The 21,338-nt window shown below is 46.7% G+C and overlaps 3 protein-coding genes across 5 annotated transcripts; all 3 read left to right on the top strand.

The window, feature by feature from the left end:
- Nucleotides 1-118: 118 nt before the first annotated feature.
- LOC136959548 (vang-like protein 2) lies at nt 119-9,368 on the top strand. Of its 2 annotated transcripts, none has more exons than XM_067253917.1 (8): nt 119-167; nt 3,950-4,355; nt 4,538-4,661; nt 4,875-5,482; nt 5,577-5,710; nt 6,075-6,210; nt 6,517-6,763; nt 7,215-9,368. In XM_067253917.1, the coding sequence occupies exons 2-8, from the start codon at nt 4,285-4,287 to the stop codon at nt 7,473-7,475; spliced, it is 1,581 nt and encodes a 526-aa protein (XP_067110018.1). In that variant the 5' UTR covers nt 119-167; nt 3,950-4,284; the 3' UTR covers nt 7,476-9,368. The 2 variants fall into 2 exon arrangements, with proteins under 2 accessions (XP_067110018.1, XP_067110019.1); XM_067253918.1 differs by lacking the exon at nt 119-167 and adding an exon at nt 450-546.
- Nucleotides 9,369-9,602: 234 nt separating this feature from the next.
- Nucleotides 9,603-11,776, top strand: fcer1gl (Fc receptor, IgE, high affinity I, gamma polypeptide like). Its single transcript, XM_067253643.1, has 5 exons — nt 9,603-9,745; nt 9,919-10,010; nt 10,151-10,189; nt 10,763-10,795; nt 10,980-11,776. The coding sequence occupies exons 1-5, from the start codon at nt 9,694-9,696 to the stop codon at nt 11,043-11,045; spliced, it is 282 nt and encodes a 93-aa protein (XP_067109744.1). The 5' UTR covers nt 9,603-9,693; the 3' UTR covers nt 11,046-11,776.
- Nucleotides 11,777-11,936: 160 nt separating this feature from the next.
- nectin4b (nectin cell adhesion molecule 4b) lies at nt 11,937-21,257 on the top strand. Of its 2 annotated transcripts, none has more exons than XM_067253294.1 (13): nt 11,937-12,479; nt 13,197-13,394; nt 13,622-13,789; nt 14,379-14,633; nt 14,955-15,122; nt 15,409-15,687; nt 16,672-16,789; nt 18,036-18,187; nt 18,371-18,530; nt 18,654-18,729; nt 18,869-18,931; nt 19,163-19,381; nt 19,655-21,257. In XM_067253294.1, exons 1-13 carry the CDS (start codon nt 12,416-12,418, stop codon nt 19,928-19,930), a joined length of 2,196 nt encoding a protein of 731 aa, XP_067109395.1. In that variant the 5' UTR covers nt 11,937-12,415; the 3' UTR covers nt 19,931-21,257. The 2 variants fall into 2 exon arrangements, with proteins under 2 accessions (XP_067109395.1, XP_067109394.1); XM_067253293.1 differs by having other exon boundaries at nt 18,353-18,530.
- Nucleotides 21,258-21,338: the final 81 nt, after the last annotated feature.

Raw genomic sequence — 21,338 nt, 5'->3', positions numbered from 1 at the left:
TTATGTGAGGGAAAAAGCACTGAAGTAGGCTACTCTTGCAGCATTTTCATCGACTTTCCCACAAGGGGTGGAGGAGGGGCGTATAATCGGGGGCGGGGCTCATAGCGTTACGGTTGAGGGAAAGAAGTGGAAAGTGAGAAAATACCTGAATGGATATCCTGAACTAAGTGAGTAGTATTTTGGGATTGGAATAGGGTAACAAAATGTGATAGGCACATTTAAATATGCGTTTAACATATTTTTTCAAAGAAGAACCAGAAACGGCCAATTGAGCACGAGGGTCATGTGTTTCCCGAAACAATAAGTCGGGAAGACGACGATATGGTCGCACTCGGTTTTCACCCGGCCGCAGTTACAGGGGAAGTTGGGCTAGGACCCCTGATAGGGCCCATTGTTATTTTCACCGAGGCCACGTAGCTATCTAGCAAGATTGCGAACTTGGTTTAGGGTTATCATTTGCAGCAGTATGGAATATATAAACTGACTCGACATTGGAATTCGACTCAGAATTTTAGTTTGGGCATTAGTCCATTTAGAAAATTAAGGGTATGTATTCATTCACAGCGCATCTGCACTCCCTTTTTTCTAAAAGGAAAGCGAGATAGCTTAACAAAGGGTAAACGTAATGGTCACTCATTTAATTGAGCTCTGAGGTCGTGACTGTGAGCTGTTTTATTGTTGTACAAGCCTATACTGATACAGTATTGCTCGCATTTTAATGTTAACCTGTTCTCCTGGTGTAGGCTATGCATGTTTTGTGCTTGCTCACTGGTACATTAACTAATTTCCTTGTTTTCATTCAGGCATGTGATGTTAGGACAGTTGTTCAAATATTGATGGATCTTAGTGTAGGTTCACATCCCAACTGGACTATGTATGCCATGAGGGATATAGGTTTTACTATTTGAAGTAGCGAGTACAAGTAGCTATACCTCGTAAATGTATCCAGTTCAGCTGCAAGAACTGCAATAGGCAACGAGTTTGTTGCATGTTAACATGTTTCAGATGAGATTTAATATATCTTTGAAGTCGCTTTGGATAAAAGCGTCTGCTAAATGCGTAAAAGTAATATGTTACAAATGTTTCAAGTAACATAAGTCATTGACTTCTGTTATGCACTTTAGAAAACGATCACAGTGTAAGCCATTCAAAATGCTATCTTGAGCGCACAGAAAGGCTTGACTCTCAGGAGACTGCAAGACTGGTTGAAGTACCATTTCATATAATAAACCTTCGTTTTGTTTAAAATAACCATATCTCACCCAATGTTTAACTTTCTCTGGGTGTTAGTTTGAGATACTTCGCCCAGTCATCTTTCAAAATGAAAAGGTAAATCAGTTTGTTCATATAATTCATAAAAGGTGGACAAACCATGTAGCCCCTTGTTATGATTGTGCCACACCCTGTTGTACAAACACCTGCTACTCTGGGCAGCACATGGACACAAAAGTTGACAAACAGTTGTCTGTATTGCTATTGCTTTTCTTCTAACCCCAGGCTTGTGTGAGGCACAGGCCTGGGCCCCAGGATGCACGTTTGTTTGTGCAGTTGCCTTTTCACCTCAAAAGGCTGGTGAAAAAAGCCAACTATTTCCACTGTAGGCCTGGTTCAGAAGTACATGGGCAGCTGAAACAATGAGCTTTGAAACAGGTATCTAATGGCTTGGGCCAACCTGGTTTCCATGTGTGTTATGAACAATGTTCTGTAGAGGCCAGGTTTTCTCGAAACGAAACCTCATTAAAAGATCAAGTGTTTGACATGAAGACAGGAGACGGGTTGTGTCATTTCCTGCCAGTGCCTTCCCAGAGGGCATCTGGGATACAGTAAGGTAATGAGCCATGCATGATGGTTTAGTTTACTCTCTCAGTCCGTTGAGCCCCGCCTCTGGGGGGCTGTCTCTCTGGTTCCAGTCTGCATTTACACACTGCATCTGGCCTGCTTCTCTTAACGCCCCCCCGACTACAACAGCATTTGTATCTCATTCTAAACAGAGGAGGATATTGGGAGGCAGCCTTTTTTATTCCAAGTCTTGGAAGGAGGCTGTGCAAGCGATTCATCTCAAGACTAGTCACTTTTGCAGACTACACCATCCCACCAAGGAGTGCATGGATGGACTTTTCCAGAGCGAGCCTGTCAGAGATTCTAGGGGGATCCTTTATCTTCAGATGTCTTGTATTTTGTTTCGGGTTTGTGATTAATACGTTTCGGAATTTGAGGCTCCCACCGTCGTCCTTCCAAATGGAATCCTATCCACTAACACGCCGTGCTATCCAGCCTTCTTGGTTAGACTTCATGCACAAGGGATAGATTTAGAAGAAGAGCTCTACCCCCCACCCTACTTCATAAGGTCTGTAGCTTGGCTATAATGACACATGCATTCTTACAACAGGTTAAAGCGAGGCTACTTCCAGCCCTTATTGTGAACTGGGACATGTGGATGAATAGGAAACCCTATCTATCTCATGCTCAGACCACACCCTCATAGATCAGGTGTTCATCATATCCTTCTCAGTCTAAAGCCTGAACTCTCACCTCAGAGGAATAATGAGGTCACACATCAGAAGAGAAGCTAACCAACAGCTACACGCCTCCCCTTACCAGTGTTCTTTTTATGGAAAGGCACGCATTACATGTTTTTATTTCATTATGTAGCCTTTGCTCAGTAAAACGGGTGTTTGTGTGTGCCTTATCTGCATGTAATTGAGGCTAGTGGAGTACAGCACATTGCTCAAGGCTCTCGGGGAGTTTATTGGTGGGTACAAAAGGTCAGAAGAGTTTCCGCGGGGGCACTTAACCTACTTCCCTAGACGAAGCTCATGTCAACGTACACACGCACACACACCGACACTTGTGTGGAGAGCTGGGAAAGGACGAGAGAATAGAATGGTGTTTTAATGGAGTAAGTTAGGTGCTTGGTGTTGGCAAATCCCCTGTAATTTATGGAAATGTGTGTTCCACCACCCCACCAATTTCCCTCTTACACGACCAATCAAGCCTTCCAATTAGTGTAGGTGGCCCGCCTTTTGTCAATTGAACCTGTGACAAACATGCATCCGTCATCCCAGCACTCGTGTTTTTTTGGAGAGTTGGTTTCTTAGCAGAATAGGGTGGCGTAAGGTTAGGTCACCATGGCAACTGTCAACCTCCAATCCCCTTCAGCTGAACACCCTCTTTCATCGCTATGGCAGCGGAGAGGCCCTCGTTACCCTGGGGACCAAGGGAGACCAAGTGGGAATGTGAGATGTGGAGAGGGAGGAAGAGGGCAAACAAGTTTGTGAAAACACAGTAATCCAATATGGCTGCCTTTGTGTCAGACCTGTCGAGTTTCACCGGACTTTGTATTGCTACGCCTGCACGATGAGTCACCTTGGCTTATGCTTGGCAACTTGCGTTAGGTCTCAGGGCATGGTCAGGGCTTTGGCTCAGTGGGATAATGGGCCCTGCTGTCCCTCATTTGGCTCAGGTGTGTCAGCTGAGGATGTTAGGTGCTGTGACTGATTTCTCTGCAAGTAGAAGGTGATCTAATCTGCATGTTGTTATGAATAGGAGTCAGACGTGAAATGTCATGTCATCTCTTCAAATATCACGTCTAGCCTTTTATCTTAGCGGGCTAAAGTAGCCTCTCAAGCTTATGATCCAATGCAGTTATATATTGTGGTTTCTACATTTACATTTAGTCATTTAGCAGACGCTCTTATCCAGAGCGACTTACAGTAAGTACAGGGACATTCCCCCGAGGCAAGTAGGGTGAAGTGCCTTGCCCAAGGACACACCGTCAGTTTGCATGACCGGGAATCGAACTGGCAACCTTCGGATTACTAGCCCGATTCCCTCACCGCTCAGCCAACTGACTCCACTGACTTTCTAACCGGCTTGATCTGTAGCCTTTCTAAGCAAACAGGATATTGACTTTTTCACAGACGCCATCTCTTCTCTTCTTCCTCTCCAGCACCCAGCCAGTCCAACATCCCCTCCCTCGGTCTCCCCATCATTCTATCTTCCACTCCCTCACCCCCTCCCCCCCTTCCTCTCTAGCCTAGTCTCCCGATCTATCTTTCCTTCCATCCACCTTTTCCCTTTCCTCCCTGCCCACCCTCCGGCCCTCCCCCGGCCTTCAAGATAGATTCCCTCAGGAGCAAGGTTGACCTGCTGAAGCTGCCCCTGGCCCTCTCCACCAAGTCCATCTCCGAGCGCAAGAGCCAGCTGGGCGGAGTCGGGGGCGACCGAGGCTCGGGGGGAGGAGGAGGAAGGGCCCGTAAACCCTGCCCACCACCGGCCCGCGACATGGACAACGAGTCACAGTACTCGGGCTACTCCTACAAGTCCTCTCACTCCCGCAGCTCTCGCAAGCATAGGTAGGGGAGCACACACCCTCACACGTGACTCAACTGATGGAGACGAACACCTGGTCTATACATATGGAACATGCCAGATTTGAAATACACAGACGCCTTCATTCTTCCAATAGAGTATTATGTGAAAGGCTTCTGAACATGCTAACACAGCTCCTCCTTCTCTTCCCCCACTGCCTCCCCAGGGACCGGAGGGACAGACACCGCTCCAAGAGCCGAGATGGCAGCAGCCGCGGGGACAAGTCGGTCACCATCCAGGCCCCCGGGGAGCCGCTCCTGGACGCAGAGTCCACCCGCGGAGACGACAGGGTGAGACTTCCCAGGCCTGCCTCTCTGCTGTCCGTCCCCTCGTCCCCGTTCTCTCCCTGTTCCGTCCTCTGTGTCCCCGCTCGTCTTAGCAGCTCTGGAAAACAAACCCCCTTAGTTCCCCTACTCGCCAACGATATGCCTTTCCGTCTGTCTAACCGCGTCTTTCCTCCACCTTCTCTCCTCCGTCCGTCTTTTGCCCCCCTCCGCCTCCAGGACGACAACTGGGGGGAGACCACCACCGTGGTCACCGGCACCTCCGAGCACAGCATCTCCAACGAGGACCTGACGCGCCTCTCCAAGGAGCTGGACGAGTCGTCGCCGCTCGAGTGCAAGCGCTTTGTGGGCCCCGTCCTGGGGGGCTGCCTGGGCCTGTTCGCCCTCCTCACGCCCCTGGCCTTCCTGGTGCTCCCGCAGGTGCTGTGGCGGGACGCCCTGGACCCGTGCGGCACGCCCTGCGAGGGCCTCTACGTCTCGCTGGCCTTCAAGCTCCTCGTCCTGCTCATCTCCTCCTGGGCGCTGTTCCTGCGGCCGCCGCGCGCCACCCTGCCGCGCTTCTTCGTCTTCCGCTGCCTCCTCATGGTGCTGGTGTTCCTGTTCGTGGCGTCCTACTGGCTGTTCTACGGCGTGCGCGTGCTGGAGCCCCGGGAGCGGGACTACCGGGGCATCGTGGAGTACGCGGCGTCGCTGGTGGACGCGCTGCTCTTCATCCAGTACCTGGCGCTGGTGCTGCTGGAGGTGCGGCACCTGCAGCCCGCCTTCTGCCTCAAGGTGGTGCGCACGACCGACGGGGCCAGCCGCTTCTACAACGTGGGCCACCTCAGGTGTGTGTGTGTGACAGACACTGTGTGCCTGTCGTGTGTATGTTCCGAGCCGTGTTGGTGACGAGCCATGCTGACGTGAGCGTGTGTTCTCCAGCATCCAGAGGGCGGCCGTGTGGGTTCTGGACCAGTACTACAGCGACTTCCCGGTCTACAACCCGGCTCTGCTCAACCTGCCCAAGTCCATCCTCTCCAAGAAGATGTCTGGGTTCAAGGTCTACTCCTTAGACGGTACGCGCGTCGACCTACTACGCCATCTGTCCTTTAGCTGGGTCTCTCTGCCATGCCATGTCTCCTGCCACTGCTCTCTCCTCCTGTGGCCCAGTGGTATCTAACCCTCCGTCTTTCATTCCTAACTTCCTGCCATCCATCCACATGCCTTTCTTATGCTTATTGAACACATAATGGCCTGAACCTGCCTGCCTACTTGCATCCTTCTTTACCTTCCATCCATCTATCCATTCTTCCTTCCCAACATCTTTCATCCTTTCTCTCCTTCCTAACCACCCCACCCTAGCCCTCCACCTACCCATCCATCCTCTCCCCCCCCTACACACTGACTAACCTAACTGCTCGTTGTGGTTGTTTGATCCAGAGAACAGCACCAACAACTCCACGGGCCAGTCCCGGGCCATGATAGCGGCGGCCGCCCGGAGGAGGGACAACTCCCACAACGAGTACTACTACGAGGAGGCTGAGATGGAGCGCAGGGTCCGCAAGCGCAAGGCCAGGTGAGGCCCGCCAGCAGCAGCACCCCCCCCCCCCCCCCCCCGCTCACGTCCACCTGTGTTTGTAGATAACCTGTTCCCTTACATAAAGAATATTCATCTTTATGTAAAGACAATGTCTAACCAACCACATTATAGATATCCTATCGACCGCATTGTACCACACAATAGAAATACCCGTATAGACTACCACGATGCATCCAGACCGCTTCTAGACAACCCCAAGAGAGCCATTTACAAACACTCGTAGACTCACCCGATCCCTGAGCCGACCACCCTAACAGAAGGCCCCTGTCTTGCCCCTCCCAGGCTGGTGGTGGCGGTGGAGGAGGCCTTCACCCACATCAAGCGCCTCCAGGAGGACGAGCCGGGCGCCTCGTCGCCCAAGCACCCCCGGGAGGTGATGGACCCTCGGGAGGCGGCGCAGGCCATCTTCGCCCCCATGGCCCGGGCCATGCAGAAGTACCTGCGCACCACCCGCCAGCAGCCCTACCACAGCATGGAGAGCATCCTCACACACCTGCAGTTCTGCATCACACACAACATGACCCCCAAGGTATGTCTCTCTCTCTCTCACACACACACACACACACACCTCGACATGGCAGCCCCACCCTGTCCCACTCGACTCGTACGATCATTCTCTCAGTCAGCCTGACCTGGTCACATGGAGGCTGGAGCTAAAGAGGTTAACCGTACCCTAAGATATATTTATGCATGTAGTCATTCAATGAAGCAGCTAATATACTGAATTGTATAATAATGTAATTTGTTGTTTTCAAATGACTACTTCTACTTTGGGCTGCTGAGAACCCAATGGCCTTTGTTTGAAAGTGGACAAATAAAACATTTACATTTATTTAGCAGACGCTTTTATCCAAAGCGACTTCCAAGAGAGAGCTTTACAAAACGTGCATAGGTCCATGATCCTAAAAGCGGACTCAGTCAAACCGTATTCCCATGCAAAGTTGAGGTTGATTGTCTAACGTTCCTGTTGTGCTCACCAGGCCTTCCTGGAGCGCTACCTCAGCCCAGGCCCCACCATGCAGTACCAGCGGGAGAACGGCAGAGGGCGCCAGTGGACCCTGGTGAGCGAGGAGCCGGTGACCTCCGCTCTGCGCCAGGGCCTCGTCTTCTCCCTGCGACGCCTCGATTTCTCCCTGGTCGTCACGGTGACGCCTCTCCCCTTCCTGCGTATGGGGGAGGAGTTCATCGACCCCAAGAGCCACAAGTTTGTCATGAGGCTGCAGTCTGAGACCTCCGTTTAGAGGCCAGGGCAGGGGATTTGACCCAATTGTTTGGTTTTTATGTTTTTTCTAATGTTCTTTTTTTGGATGTGTCAGGTGGAAGCACCTTCACGCACCATCTCAGACTTGCTCCTGTCAGTCAAATGTAGAGAAAGAAAGGAACTAAATTGATAAAGGCTGTTTGGGATCATTGAGATATCAAGGAGACCACCGTCATAGATGTTTTGAATATCAAACTGCGATAAGCTACGACTTTACAAACCCGGAAATGGAGTCCTTGATTTGTGTTATGTCTAAATGACATGCTGTTTAAAAAAAAGAAAAAAAAACTTTTCTAAAGGCCGGTGTCGTTTTACATGAATTCCAACATTGTTTTAAATCTTTTAACTGTAACCACTGGAACCCGTGTTGTATGGAATGCATGACTCCTCCACTGGGGGCTGATTGCTTCACTTCTTAGTTCCACTTCCTGATGTCTCATGGATGGATCAATCGGAGCACAACATTTAGTCGGCTAACTGCAGACTTTACCATTTTTCCATCTAGACTATTTCCAGTCTATGCTTGTATTTAGTTCTGGATAAGGAGATGATAAAGACTGTTCTTTTCTTTCAAATCTAGAGGTGTGACAATTGTTTGTTTTTGTTTTTTTTCCACAATGTACATGTATTGAGTTACCATGGTATCTCTTGTTGCCCTCTATTTGCAAAAGAAGGAAGCACATTCTGGAACAGAAACCTCGTGGCTTTGAATCATTGTAGGTTGTCTACATTGTGTGACTCTTGGTTTAGTCCACTCTGACAATGTACAGTATATTAACTTTGATAGGAGGATAAGTCATAGGACTGCATTGCATTCTGGTAGTATCTCTGTGCTATCCCAATGGTATTTCCCCCTCTCAATCCCTCATCCCTCTGTTTCTTTGAGAAGACTGCTCTGACCAAGGACGTGTGATTGTATTCCTCCACTGCAGGTCCCGCTGCAGTCGTAGTTGCACGACTAAAACAAGCACAGTGTCATCTCTGCCTCCATCAGATAGCCTTACTCATATGTAAATAACACCCTAGAGCTAAACACGGTCACTGTTCAAAGCTCTGTTTATGAACTCTGGAAACAAACCACTACTCTGACCACTAAACCTCTCCATGGATCAGACCAAGGTGTACTGTAACTTGAATGTTGGTGTTGAGACTTACCGGCCTGAATTGTGTCGGCTTGTTATTTCCTGATCCACCACATGTCCGTCAGCCAGTTTATTGTGTTCACCAATTTGCAGTTGAGCTGAAATCCAGTAGCGTACGTGCCTGTTTGAGTACCACCAGTGAAACTAAAAGTCCAGAACTGGCATTGACATGAACATGTCCAAATGAAATAATGCAAATGATTGTCTTTCCAGTTTTTATATGCATGCAGAAATGTGGGGTTTAAAAGTACCTTTTTATACAAGCTTGTTTTTTTCTATCATTTTTACAGTGCCTAAGTTATGATGCAATTTTCAGAAAGTTTTTGTTTATCTTGGAACGGAGGTGGGGCTTGTACAAATATTTGTAGATTCGACATTATCTGGTAACTGTAGCTCGTATAGTATGCTAGACATTTTGAATGATTAAACCATCTTCCTGTGCATTTGTTGTTTTTGTGTATCTGTAAAGGTGCTGAATGAAGAAAGAATGGCCGATTCAAAGTTGCAAAACAGGAAGCAGACAAACTGCTCTTTTTGATCAATTCAGGGTAAAGTGTAGTGATGCAATTTAAATGTTGACATCTTTCCCTAAAAATTTAGATGTTCCTTTGACTGCCATGTCAGTGATTTCCATACATGGGTCATTTATTTTCCTGCTTTTTCACCACCATATTCTGTTTAGATCTAACTATGCAATAATAAAAACCTGAAGTACCCAAATATATATATATATATATATATTTAAAAAAAAAAAACACACAAAGTTGGGTTGAATAAAAATGGAAAATGTCAAACTAAACGTCACCAGAACTTATCATATCCATCTAATTATGGAATCATTTAAATATGATCCAATTACATGTCCGTTTCTTTAGTGCTTTTATCTATGCACTTAGTGTGAGAACGTTTGTGGGGGTTGGTGTTTGTGGTTTTTAAGCTCCAAGACGGTCACTGTGAGCCCATCACTTCCTGCTGACAGATCAAGCTTTCAGTTCCGAGGTGTTAGAAACCCAAAGATAACACCTTTATCTACTCACACACACTCTACTCCCGAAGATGAAGGGCTCTCTGATCGTAGCCGTTCTCCTCTTAAATTTCAGCTTTGCTGGTGAGAAATGTTAAATGGTTGTTATTGTTCAACTTTATTAATATATCAAATGTAACTTGTAGGTTTAGAAAAGGTACCCTCAAGCTGACAGACTAGTTTTCAGTAGTTCAAAAATCCCAAGAGTGATGATGTTGAAAATGATTGTGGATTTGTGTGCGTGTGTGTTTGAGCAGAAGCATTCCAGGAGGCCAAGCTGTGTTATATCTTGGATGGGATTCTAGTGATCTACGGCATCATTTTAACCTTCCTGTACTGCAGGCTCAGGGTAGGACCACCATCATTGTTACACTGCACAAAGCTAACGACACGTACCCACGACTTTTAGGTCAATTGAATATGTGTATTGAATTTCAGCCTGCCACAACACTGTATTTGATCAAATGTAATGGCTTTATTGTCTTTCAGATGGATCCTACGTTTGCAACCAGAAACAATTACCCTCAGGTAAAGTAGAATGTTGTGGTGTGTGTGTGCACACCAAACAAAAGTGTTCAAGTTCATCATGATTTGCTATGCGCAATAGTAATTTGTTATCGAAAAATAATATTCTAATTGCTTTTGGCCTCTCCGTTTTCTCATACCCAAAACTTACACTTTTGCTTGTGCTAATGTCAGAGAATGGCAACATTTCCTGTTAGCAAGAACAGACTGACCACCAGAAATGTTATTTATAAATAGTTTCCATTACTCCTTCCCACTCATCACAACATATCATATATGGATTTAAATGGGCCTCGCTGCTAAGTGATGTAATTCAAATGTAATTATAATAATTGTAATACTAGTAAAACATAATGATTACAAAGCACTTGAAGAGAAAACCAAAACGTGTTTGTAATATTTGAGTGTAACATTAAAGGCAAAAGAGGACATTTTGAACTCACAGGAAGATGACCATCTGTTTCTTTCTGCAATTCATTGTGAAATCACATTGCTGTTGTTGATGTTATTGTATTCAGTGCTAATGCTATGCTCTTAGTTTCATCATAAATATTTGTATCATTTTCATCTTAACAGAAGCCGCCAGCTTATGGAGATGACCTTTATCAAGTACGATAACTCTAATTCTCCTCACCAGACACCTCAAGAGTATAACAATGTTGTTGTTTCCCTTGTGAAATCATTAAACAATGAAAGTATCATGTCATTTTACATCTTTAAATGTTTGATAGGAAAATGATCTTGGCCTTAACAGTTTTTGTTCTTAATCTTTATCTCTCCCTCCCTCCATTAGGGGTTGACCCCCCATAGCACGGACACCTACGAGACCATCAAAGTGGAGAAGAAACCAATAGTCTGAGAGGAGTTGGAAAAAAACACAACTTTGTTACATTTATGATCAATCCCCTCCTTTCCTGCTTGTTTTATGTGTCTTGCCAACAGCCAGTATTAGTTAGGTGAGTCATGTTTGGAGCTTTATTATTTAGAGGGAGTCAGGTGGGTGAGCGGTTAGGGAATCGGGCTAGTAATCAGAAGGTTGCCGGTTCGATTCCCTATGTTCAAAATGACGTTGGGTCCTTGGGCAAGGCACTTCACCCTACTTGCCTCGGGGGAATGTCCCTGTACTTACTGTAAGTCGCTCTGGATAAGAGTGTCTGCTAAATGACTAAATGTAAATGTATTATGGAATCATAGTGTTTCCTCACTATAAACCAGCACTTCACTTTGTAACATTTATCCTGTCTGTTCACCATGTCTATTAGAAAGATTAAAATGAAATGTATCGAACAATTACCATAAATAACGGTGCCCTGATTACTTTTCATGTACCAAGGTCTCTAAACAGTTCTATATATTCCTCCACATCACTTCACTTGCCCTACAAACCAGGCCAGTCCCAGAATAGTGTTTGAGACTATTGATTATAAACTTGTTTCTAGTATAAATAAATAGCATCTGTGTAAATGCCAAGTAAGGTGAAGTGGCAGACATATGTTCTTGTGAGCCTAACATTGTCGCATTTTGTACGTATGCGACATAATTGCCAACAATGTGATTATTTAACTTTTACAAATCATTAAAACAATTGTGGACGAGTTAGTTGTCTGGACTGAGGAATTTGTTATTTGAACCATAGTGAAGGAAGAAGCGTCGCTGCCTGTCAAACATAATTATGTTGATTAGGGGCGTGGCCTAAACTAAAAGACAGGTGTATCTTGGAGTAAAGTTACCATATACCTGTGGGCAAGGTAGCGCGCTGCTGAAATTGAATAATGTTTTATTCTTCATCTAGAATGAGGTGACTTTGTGCGGAGTTTGGATAAAGACATTGTGCCATAAAACGTATAGAACTTTTTACCTTGTGATTCAGTAGCCAAGACATCTGTGAGAACACAGAAAAGTCAACAAGAAAATACCGAAGAAGATATCTGTGAGAACACAGAAAAGTCAACAAGAAAATATCGAAGAAAATTATATTAATTACATAAATTTAAGCTACTGGAAGAATAAGATGGGCTAATTGATTTTGGTTCTCCTACGGCACGACGTGCATAAAACTCCCACAAACTGCAACTGCATTCTACTTCTGTCGAAACATTTTTTGGACTATTTATTTCTTGGTCGCACAGCATTTTATTGTTGTCTTTTTGTAATCGGATTTCCGTTGAGTTCTGGAAACTACGAGAAGTGACAATAGTGTGTTTTTGCTGAATAATTCAAGTTGCACTTATGACGTCTGCTGCATGGGCCGCCAGGCAGCGGACAGAATGGCTGGCACTTATTTGGGCATTTGGTAAGACTTCAAAATGTATTTCTAACAAACACACTTTTCATTTAATTATAGTATCTATGCATACCATAACATGTGGCTCAGTTGATGTGATTTTCCATTTTGAAATGTGGAAGAGTCACATTCTTTCTTTGGAAAACAGAAAGCAGAAGGGCTGCCCTTCATACTATTTCTCAACTCTGACCATTTATTTAGGTATGTTTGTCATACAAGCTACCCAAAGTTCATAAGGACAAACAAGTTACTCTGTCAATTTATGTAGTCTTTGTGGAATAGCTTTAGTTATTATTGGCAAAGAGTTGAATGCAGGTTAATGTCATGAACAAGAAAAGCAAGTAAAGCAGCTTTACCTCTCCTCTCTGATTGTAAATAGGACGCTAAAGTTTGCTATTTTCTGTTGGCTAGAACCTGTCTGGCAGTGTGGGAGGAAAAGGTGTTTGCATTCCTCTGTGTGTCAGTGAACCTGATGGTCTGGCCTTGTTCTCCTGGGTTTAGAGAATGGAGTTATCATACCGTATATGTGCCATGCCGTGTCCCTAACAGAAGGTTTAATCATTAATGTTTTAAACAATCATTAACTACACACTTTGTACTCTTCGAGGGCAAATTATAGTTATTTTGTTGTTGTTGTGGGAATGCGTATGCGAATTGCCCACCTTCTATAACACAATTTCTCTTTCATACACAAACGCACATTCACACACTCTTCTCCCCCTCCAGTGTTCTCTGTCCAGGGTAGCTTTGTGGAACCTCCTCCCTCCTTCTCCCTGCACTCCCTGGTGGAGTCGGAGACGCGACTGCCCTGCCACTACCAGGTGGGTGACGGGGAGCAGGTGATCCAGGTCACATGGACCAGGGAGCTGTCAGACGGCACCAAGGAAAAGATCCTCACTGCCCACCACAACGAGGTCCACACAGGTATGCCATATTACGCAGTTATATACGGATGTATATCTCAGTACATGGCACGTGGTATGTGGCCTTCCCTGGAGGAAAATGGTGACTTGTTATGGAGGAATTTGGTTGCGTGATGGGGTTGAATTTGCCTCCTGGGCAACTGTACCACTGTATGACAGAAGGAAAAAAAACTCGGATTGTTTCTAGAGATTAGTGAGTTTCTCCCTCCCTTGTGCTTCTTTGGTCAGAGGTTGGGCCTTTCTCGGGGAGGGTGAAGTTCGAGAGCGTCAACCCAGCCAATAACTCTGCCCTCCTGCTGCTCAGCACCCAGGAGTCTGACGAGGGGAGCTACACCTGCCACATCAGCACCTTCCCCTCGGGGAACTTCGAGAGGAAGGTCTCCCTCATCGTTGAGAGTAAGACCCCTCTTCCTCCTGTTCCTCTCCTCATCCTTCTTCCTTCCTTGCCATACCGCTACATACAATGGGCTTTCATGACCAGAATCTCTTGGTATGAAGCCCCTAATGAACTGATTGGTTGGTCAACGTATCAATCAAAGTAGACACAGCCAAACTGCCAGCCACAACGAGCACATGCGGTGACAGGGTCATGTTAGATCAGTGTTTGTTCCACATTATAAACCACTGTGTCTGTCCTTGTCTTAACTGTTATCTCACCTCCCTCTAACTGTCGAACGGATCACTGAATGGTTTGGTTCTGTATTAGTGAGTGGCTGTGTGGGAAAATGTTTGTTTGCGCTCCTGTGTGTGTCAGTGCACTCGAAGGTCTGTTCTCCAGGGGATTTAGTGAATGAAAATGTCCCTGGATGAGCCACGATTTCGTCCTTATCTGCAGGTTGAATCATTGACTAGAGCCTATCTGATCAACACTCAAAGGGCGCAATGTGTGTTAGTCCTTGATTGTTGTTCTAATGAATTAGCATTAGCCTCTAACTCTGCAATGTCTTTGTCTCTCTCCTACACACAAACACACCTGCACACACAGCCACACACACAGCCCCCCAATCAGCTGAACACACTCCACCCCCCCTCCCCCCTCCAGTGTTCTCTGTCCAGGGTGGCTTTGTGGAACCTCCTCCCTCCTTCTTCCTGCGCTCCCTGGCGGAGTCGGAGACGCGACTGCCCTGCCACTACCAGGTGGGAGACGGGGAGCAGGTGATCCAGGTCACATGGACCAGGGAGCTGTCAGACGGCACCAAGGAACAGGTCATCACTGCCCACCCTACCGAGGGCCACACAGGTATGCTACGCCATGGGAAGTCAGAGCTGAATGTGTTAAATAGTGCATGCCTGTGCCATGGGGCTTGTGTGTAAGGCATGCAAATGGTCAGACCCAGCTATCAGGCTTTGGATCCAGATTTTAATCTTTAAACTTCGGTTCATGGGTGACGCATTCCTCTGCTCATATCGGTGTACACCACATTCCTTAGAATACTAGGAAAGCAATGGACTTGTGTTATTTCCTGGTTATTGTTTCCCTGTATGAGTCTCTTTCTATAAAACGAGAGTGAACCATAATCTCCTCGCTGCCTCCCTCCCTCCCTTGTGCTTCTTTGGTCAGAGTTTGGCCGTTTCTCGGGGAGGGTGAAGTTCGAGAGCGTCAACCCCACCGATAACTCTGCCCTGCTGCTGCTCAGCACCCAGGAGTCTGACGAGGGGAGCTACACCTGCCACATCAGCACCTTCCCCTCAGGGAACTTCGAGAGGAAGGTCTCCCTCACTGTCTGGAGTAAGATCCTTTCTTGATCCTCAAAATGAGCTCATGGGATTTACAGTACACGCTAAACTGAATGCCGTCCAATGATGAGGCAAGGGGGCCAGAGTGGATGCAGGGATTTGAAACCACAAAATTAGATTTCATGGATTTCCATTCAACATCCATCCATGACCTTGGTTGTAGAGCACTTCCTCCTATTGTTAGATTAGTGATTACATTATCTGAGGTAGGGTGTGGGGATATATTAAAGCATAAAAACAGGGTTCCTTCCCTCTCCGTCTCCTCCACCCTCCTCCAGCCTTACCCATCTCCTCCCTGGAGCCCGTGGTCCTGACGGAGGGCCAGTCCTACCGCGTGGCCGCCACCTGTCGCGCCGTGGCCCACCCCCCGCCACGCCTCTCCTGGGACACGGAGCTTCCCGGGCAGGCCCAGAACCGCAGCTTGGAGGGCGGCGCCATCTCCGCGTATTTCTCGCTGCATCCGCTCCGCAGCATGAACGGCAAGCGGCTGGACTGCCTGGTGTGGCACCCCGGCCTGAGGCAGCCCCGCAGGATCAGCAACACCCTGCAGGTGCACTGTGAGTAGGCCTGGACGTGCCGCGCCGCGCCCACCATGCAAGGACGGGGGATTAAGGTGCAAGCTGTTGGAACGGACCGTTTTCATCCATATTAAGTGAACCATTTGATCCTTTTTGATGTTTTGGTGTGTGACAACACACCAAAACATCAGATGCATAGACGGGCATCGTCGCAAGTAAAGGTGGCCCTTGTGAAGCTTACATATCAGAATAAAACTATACACATAGCCAACACATATTGACACACAATATGTGACATTAGCAGTTTTAAAAGTAAAAAACAAGGAGTGTAAAAGGACTTGACCATGGAAGAAATACAATATGTTAATCTGGAAAACAAAACTAACCTCTAGTGGAAAAAGTACCTAAAAGCCTTCAGTCCTCAAACAGTGTCACCTACAGAACACTGGAGCAGTGCCACCTGGAGAAGAATGGTAGAAAGCTTAGGAACGTGTGAGATAAAGAAACCAGCCTCACTCCCCATTCTTCAGTAATGGGAGTGGGGTCCTCTACCTTACGGTACACAATCTGACATGTATATGATGGAACTGGCTGCTGTTGTCTCTGACTGCCTTTCCACCAGCTTCAATAGTTTAGTTTTAGTACTGTACAGCTGTAATGAGCAAGTTAAGCCCCTCAGACAGTCAAAGCATACAAAGGAAAAAATGCCTGACTAAACTAGACTTGATGTGTAACACTAATGGCACCTTAAAATGGGGAAGGGGGCTGTGACTGTAATTTCTAAATGGCTCAAATAAAGGCAGACAGTCTGCACTTTAATCCCACAGTTATTGAATCCAATCCAATGTGCCACTTGATTATATGTAATTAAATAAGATTTCTATACAATACTGTTACTGTTCTCAATCATAGTTAGACATTGACCTCTAAACAATAGGCATATTTTATAACCAGTTGATTGAAGTTTCAACACAGTCAGCGTATTGTCACCGATTTTGTTTTGTGTGTGTGTGATTGTCCCAGTTCCTCCCGATGTCAGCATCACTGGGCATGATGGGAACTGGTTCATAGGAAAAGAAGGAGCTGAGCTCAGATGTGAAAGTGGAGGATATCCCAAACCCCAGAACTTCACCTGGACCAGGTACGGCTGACTGGCAGGCAGTCTGGAGAATGTCATTTCCCTGTGTAATACTATCCACATGTCTGAGGTACTGTTTAAATAGGGCTGTAGAGAGTAGTGCTCTTCGTGATGCACATACACACACACACACCCATGTAGCACACATGAACACAGATAACAAGGCAGAGTGTGTACGCTGAAGGAAGGTGCCTTCTCAAGCAGACTTCAATTCAATATAGGATAAAAGCCACGGTATCGTATTACTGAATTAGAAAATGGATTGGTTGGGAGAGGGAGAGGTTTAACACAAAGAGGGAGCCAGGGAGAGTGGGAGGGAGGAGGAGAGGGTGGAAAGATGGAGACGCGTCCTAAGCACTTAATCACAGCGTCTCTCTTTAACTATCACCATAACACACCGTAAAACACAGGGTACGTGTTTAATTAAAGATTGTTCTCAGAGCATTACAATAATAACAGATCACACAAGTAATCATTTGTTGCCTCAATGTGCACACTTCCTGATCCAATGCAAACCTGTAGGACAATGACTGGTTTTTCCCAAAGTTGTCCCACATCACACACACTAGCAAATGTTTGTATTCAGACATTTGATGTATGTTGGTGAATTATAACAGGATTCTTCTCAATGCATCTAGCCAGTATCAATATCAGTATTATATTCCCCTATCAGGTGCAATCTCTGGAGCTGATTCTATCATAAAGAGCTGGTTTAAAAGGTGGGGCTGAGAGTAGAAATCTGAGGAAACCCTTGAATGGAGAAGGGGGGGAGCGGTTGCAGAGGTTAGCAGCAGTAAAATGTCTGCCCAGCACATTGAAACTAGGGCAACCTGACCCCCCCCAGTGGAGTAGAAACTGGCCTTCTCCTTTGTATACCCTGTGGTTCAGGTGGCTGCAGTCTCCAACACGCTCAAATCCCAACCCTGCATTTATCAATGGGTGATAAAGCAGCAGTGAGCAAGCAAAGTACATGCAAATATCTGGTTCCCCTTTCTGACAAACCTGATCAGTGGAGAATCAAAGAACACCTTGCTATAAATGTACCGGCCACAAATCCATGGCAGTAAATATTATTAGTAAAAAAAAAAAAAAAAGGCTGTTTGAAATTAATTGATCTGTGGAATTTAAGACTACTTCCGGGATGTATACATTATAAAGATGTTTGGTTTGAGAGATTCAATGGAATTCAGAATGAGTTTGATGTAGTCTGTAGCCATGTACCGAAACGTACCGTGTGCTCTATCCATAGGAGGGGTGGATCTCTGACAGGAGGAGTGTCTGTACTTGGAAACAGGCTGCTCTTTGGGCGGGCCCTTAGCTTGAATGACACCGGTGTCTACGAATGTGTGGCTCAGAACAGTGCTGGAGCAGGCAAAGCTGAGTTCACCCTCACAGTGACAGGTAAGAACAATATGCTTCGTGTGGAATGTAAACCATAGGAACAGGCCCAAATGGCCTCTTGGATGAAAATAATAGATTTGATTATCTTTGCTGCCCCCTGGTGGCAACACTGAGGAATTGATAGTGCATGTGTGCAGCTGGGTGTAATGAAGGTCTTTCCCTAAGCTCTGCCCCCTGATTCAGAGAGGAGAGTGCAGGAACCCACCGTCGACAGCCTCCTCCTTATAGTCGTCGGCGCGGCCGCAGGCGCTCTGGTCCTCATCATGATCATCATTATCTTCCTGGTGCACCGGTACCATCGACGCCGCACCAAGAACCTAGAGATGGAGCTCGGAGAAAGGACGTGAGTGGGGAAATAGGTTTAAATATTCACTCACCTGCCCCATGTTCATTTGTCCTCAAAGGCTGAACTTTGAAGCGGTGGCATTTAGCCATTCTCTGTGTTTATCCTCTTTTTCTCCTACAGGGAAGAGATGAACACACTTTCCAGACAGGCCTCGTTCAGGAGACTCAACTCTGTTGGCTCAGATCCCAGAACACTGGTACAAACAACACCACACATGGTCTCATTTCACACGAACGCAAAATACTAATGCTAAATATTTCTTCATCAATTCATGTATTTGTGATCTCAGTCCCGCTCTCTAACCCCTCGATCTTGTCTCCTCCATCCAACCCCAGAACGAGGACAGTGTCTCACTCAGAGTCGACACCAGAATGAAGCACAGCCAGCTGTCTTTAGAGGTGAGTTTAAACCCTCAAAAGGGTTACGATACAAAATGGACATCCCTGTTGACACCGGTGTGAAAACATCCTCCAAGAAGGAGGCTTTGTTGGTGGGGATCATGACAATGAAGTTATTGAAGATGCTTTCTTTATATGGTTCCATGCATAGGTCTACTGTGATGACAGTAAATGACATGATTGTTTTGTTTCTTTTTTCCTCCTCCTTTTTGTGACCGTTTCCCCTCTCAGGACCGGCCCCTCTACCGGGGAAGCCAGTCCACGCTCGGCGGGAGGCGGGCAGCACCGGGAGAGGTGGAGGTGGACCACTTGGGCCGGCCCCTGCTCTACCAGTCGAGCTGGCGCGAGGGCCGCGGGAGCGCGAGGGCCTCGGCAGACATGGACGGAGGCTGGGACGAGCAGCGCAGGCGGAGGGTGGAGTCCTACCTGAGGAGCAGCCACATGTCGTTGGTGCGTGTCGGTCGGGGGGGGGGGGGGTCTGGACGAGTTGATTCACGGCACGAACGCGATCCGTATTTCCTCCTTGTACCTGAAATGGGTTCCCCAATCGTAGACTAAATCGCCCCCCACCCAATCACCATCAGTACACTGTCTTTGAAAAACAGTCTACTGTACTGCTGGGAGCTTTACTATCAGTACAGTAGGTAAGGAAGCCCCTCCCCCCCACACACCCACGTCTCATGTACCTTTGTAACCCCCTCCCCCATCCCTCTTCTTCCCCAGGACTCCGGCCTCCCCTCCTCCCAGCCCCAGCAGGATAGTGGTGAGAGCCACACCCCCCAGGACCTGTCCCCACCGGCCCAGGACTGGTGTGGCACCCAGGGGCCAGAGGACTGGGCTTCCAGTCTGCCCCTGCCGGAGGGCGATGAGGTGGACTGTGACAGTTCCTACCAGATCTCAGAGGCGCTCTCCAACCACTTTGACTACAGCAACGGCTTCCTGCGGCCCAAACCTCACTCCAACGCCATCCTCCTGCATCCCCGGGGGCAGGTTATATAGGTGTACACATGTACGATTGGCAAAATGTGATGATCATCTTCAAAATGTGGTGATCTTCCCCACCTCACTGAGGCGTTACTGAACTTTCTAGGTGACAGGTCACCCTAAGTCGGCAAATGGCTACCACGTGCTTTTTATAATTGCTTTGGAAATATTGTCAAAGTCAGCACATTTGCCTAATATCTGGCCATCCCTGGAACATCAACCTTTATTACCCAGGATGCAGGCATGCAAACTTCTCACCTTTCGGTGAAATTCACCTTTTTGAAAACGAAATGGGTAACCTGTGATTCATGCAGATCCAATGAGAAAACAGGGTCGTGGCCATGGCCAACACAGCATTTTAGCCGTGCTTTGCAACTTTACAACAGGCTCTGGAACCAATCGTCACTCCTAATGCCTAAACCTCACAGCCAATCAGAAGCAGAGTGGGGATTTATTTTTATTTTTTTTAAGTCTGCAACACTGAGCAGTCCGTAATAGTTTTCTATGATGTATGCCATAAAAAAATTGCCTTTATGGTTAAAAGAACATGACATTGTTTACAAGAGCACAGATTCTACATTGATCTAGCCTCTTAATTTTGGGGAGCATCCCCTAGACAGAGGGGGGGGGGTTCGCCGTATCCTTCTCACCTTTTTTCTTTTTACCCCTGACCCGTTTGCATGCCTGAGGATGACATAACACTACACTGTTCACTAAGGGTTTACTGAATTTCTGGGTAATTTTAACTTACTGTAACTACCATGGAACTTCATAAGAATGATTGGTGTTTTTCATATATTTGCCCCTCTTGTAAAATAATTTGCAAGAAACCTCCAGAAGTTACAAGTATTTGAAAATGTTAGGGTATGGTTGTAGACTTGGATGCACAACATAACATGGGTACATGTCTGGTCTATCCCAATGTACATTCCCAAAACGTTTACAAGTTGTGTAGCGATGGGCAGAGCGGCGCCTTGCATGGCAGCTCACCCCCGTCGGTGTGTGTGACTGAGTATGAATGGGTGAATGAGGCAAATATTGTAAAGCGCTTTGGGTGCCGCTAAGGTATAAAAACGCGCTCTATAAATGCAGTCTATTTACCTTGCCAGACAGGCCATCGCTTACTCGTAGACCAATGTTGTGTGGGGTTAACTCCTAATTCCCCATGGAAATATTCTAGGAAACCTTTGCAGCTATATCTCCTGTGCACCACTGAACAATACAGCCCCACATCTGGATCCTTACTGGAAGCACCACTCACACTTCTGATAGAATCCCATACACATTTGCTGACAATGTTCTTTTCTTGTTTATTTACACAAACATTAAATATGAAACTGTCCACACGGCTCATAAGTATTTGTATCAAACCCGCTATTCCTCTCCACCTCATACATCATCCTGAGATGTAACTGTTGAACAG

The sequence above is a fragment of the Osmerus mordax genome, chromosome 16 (assembly GCF_038355195.1).
Source record: "Osmerus mordax isolate fOsmMor3 chromosome 16, fOsmMor3.pri, whole genome shotgun sequence".
In the NCBI taxonomy this organism is placed as follows: Eukaryota; Metazoa; Chordata; class Actinopteri; order Osmeriformes; family Osmeridae; genus Osmerus; species Osmerus mordax.
Note: the sequence above shows the minus strand (reverse complement) of the source record. Positions and strands in the feature narration are given on the sequence as shown.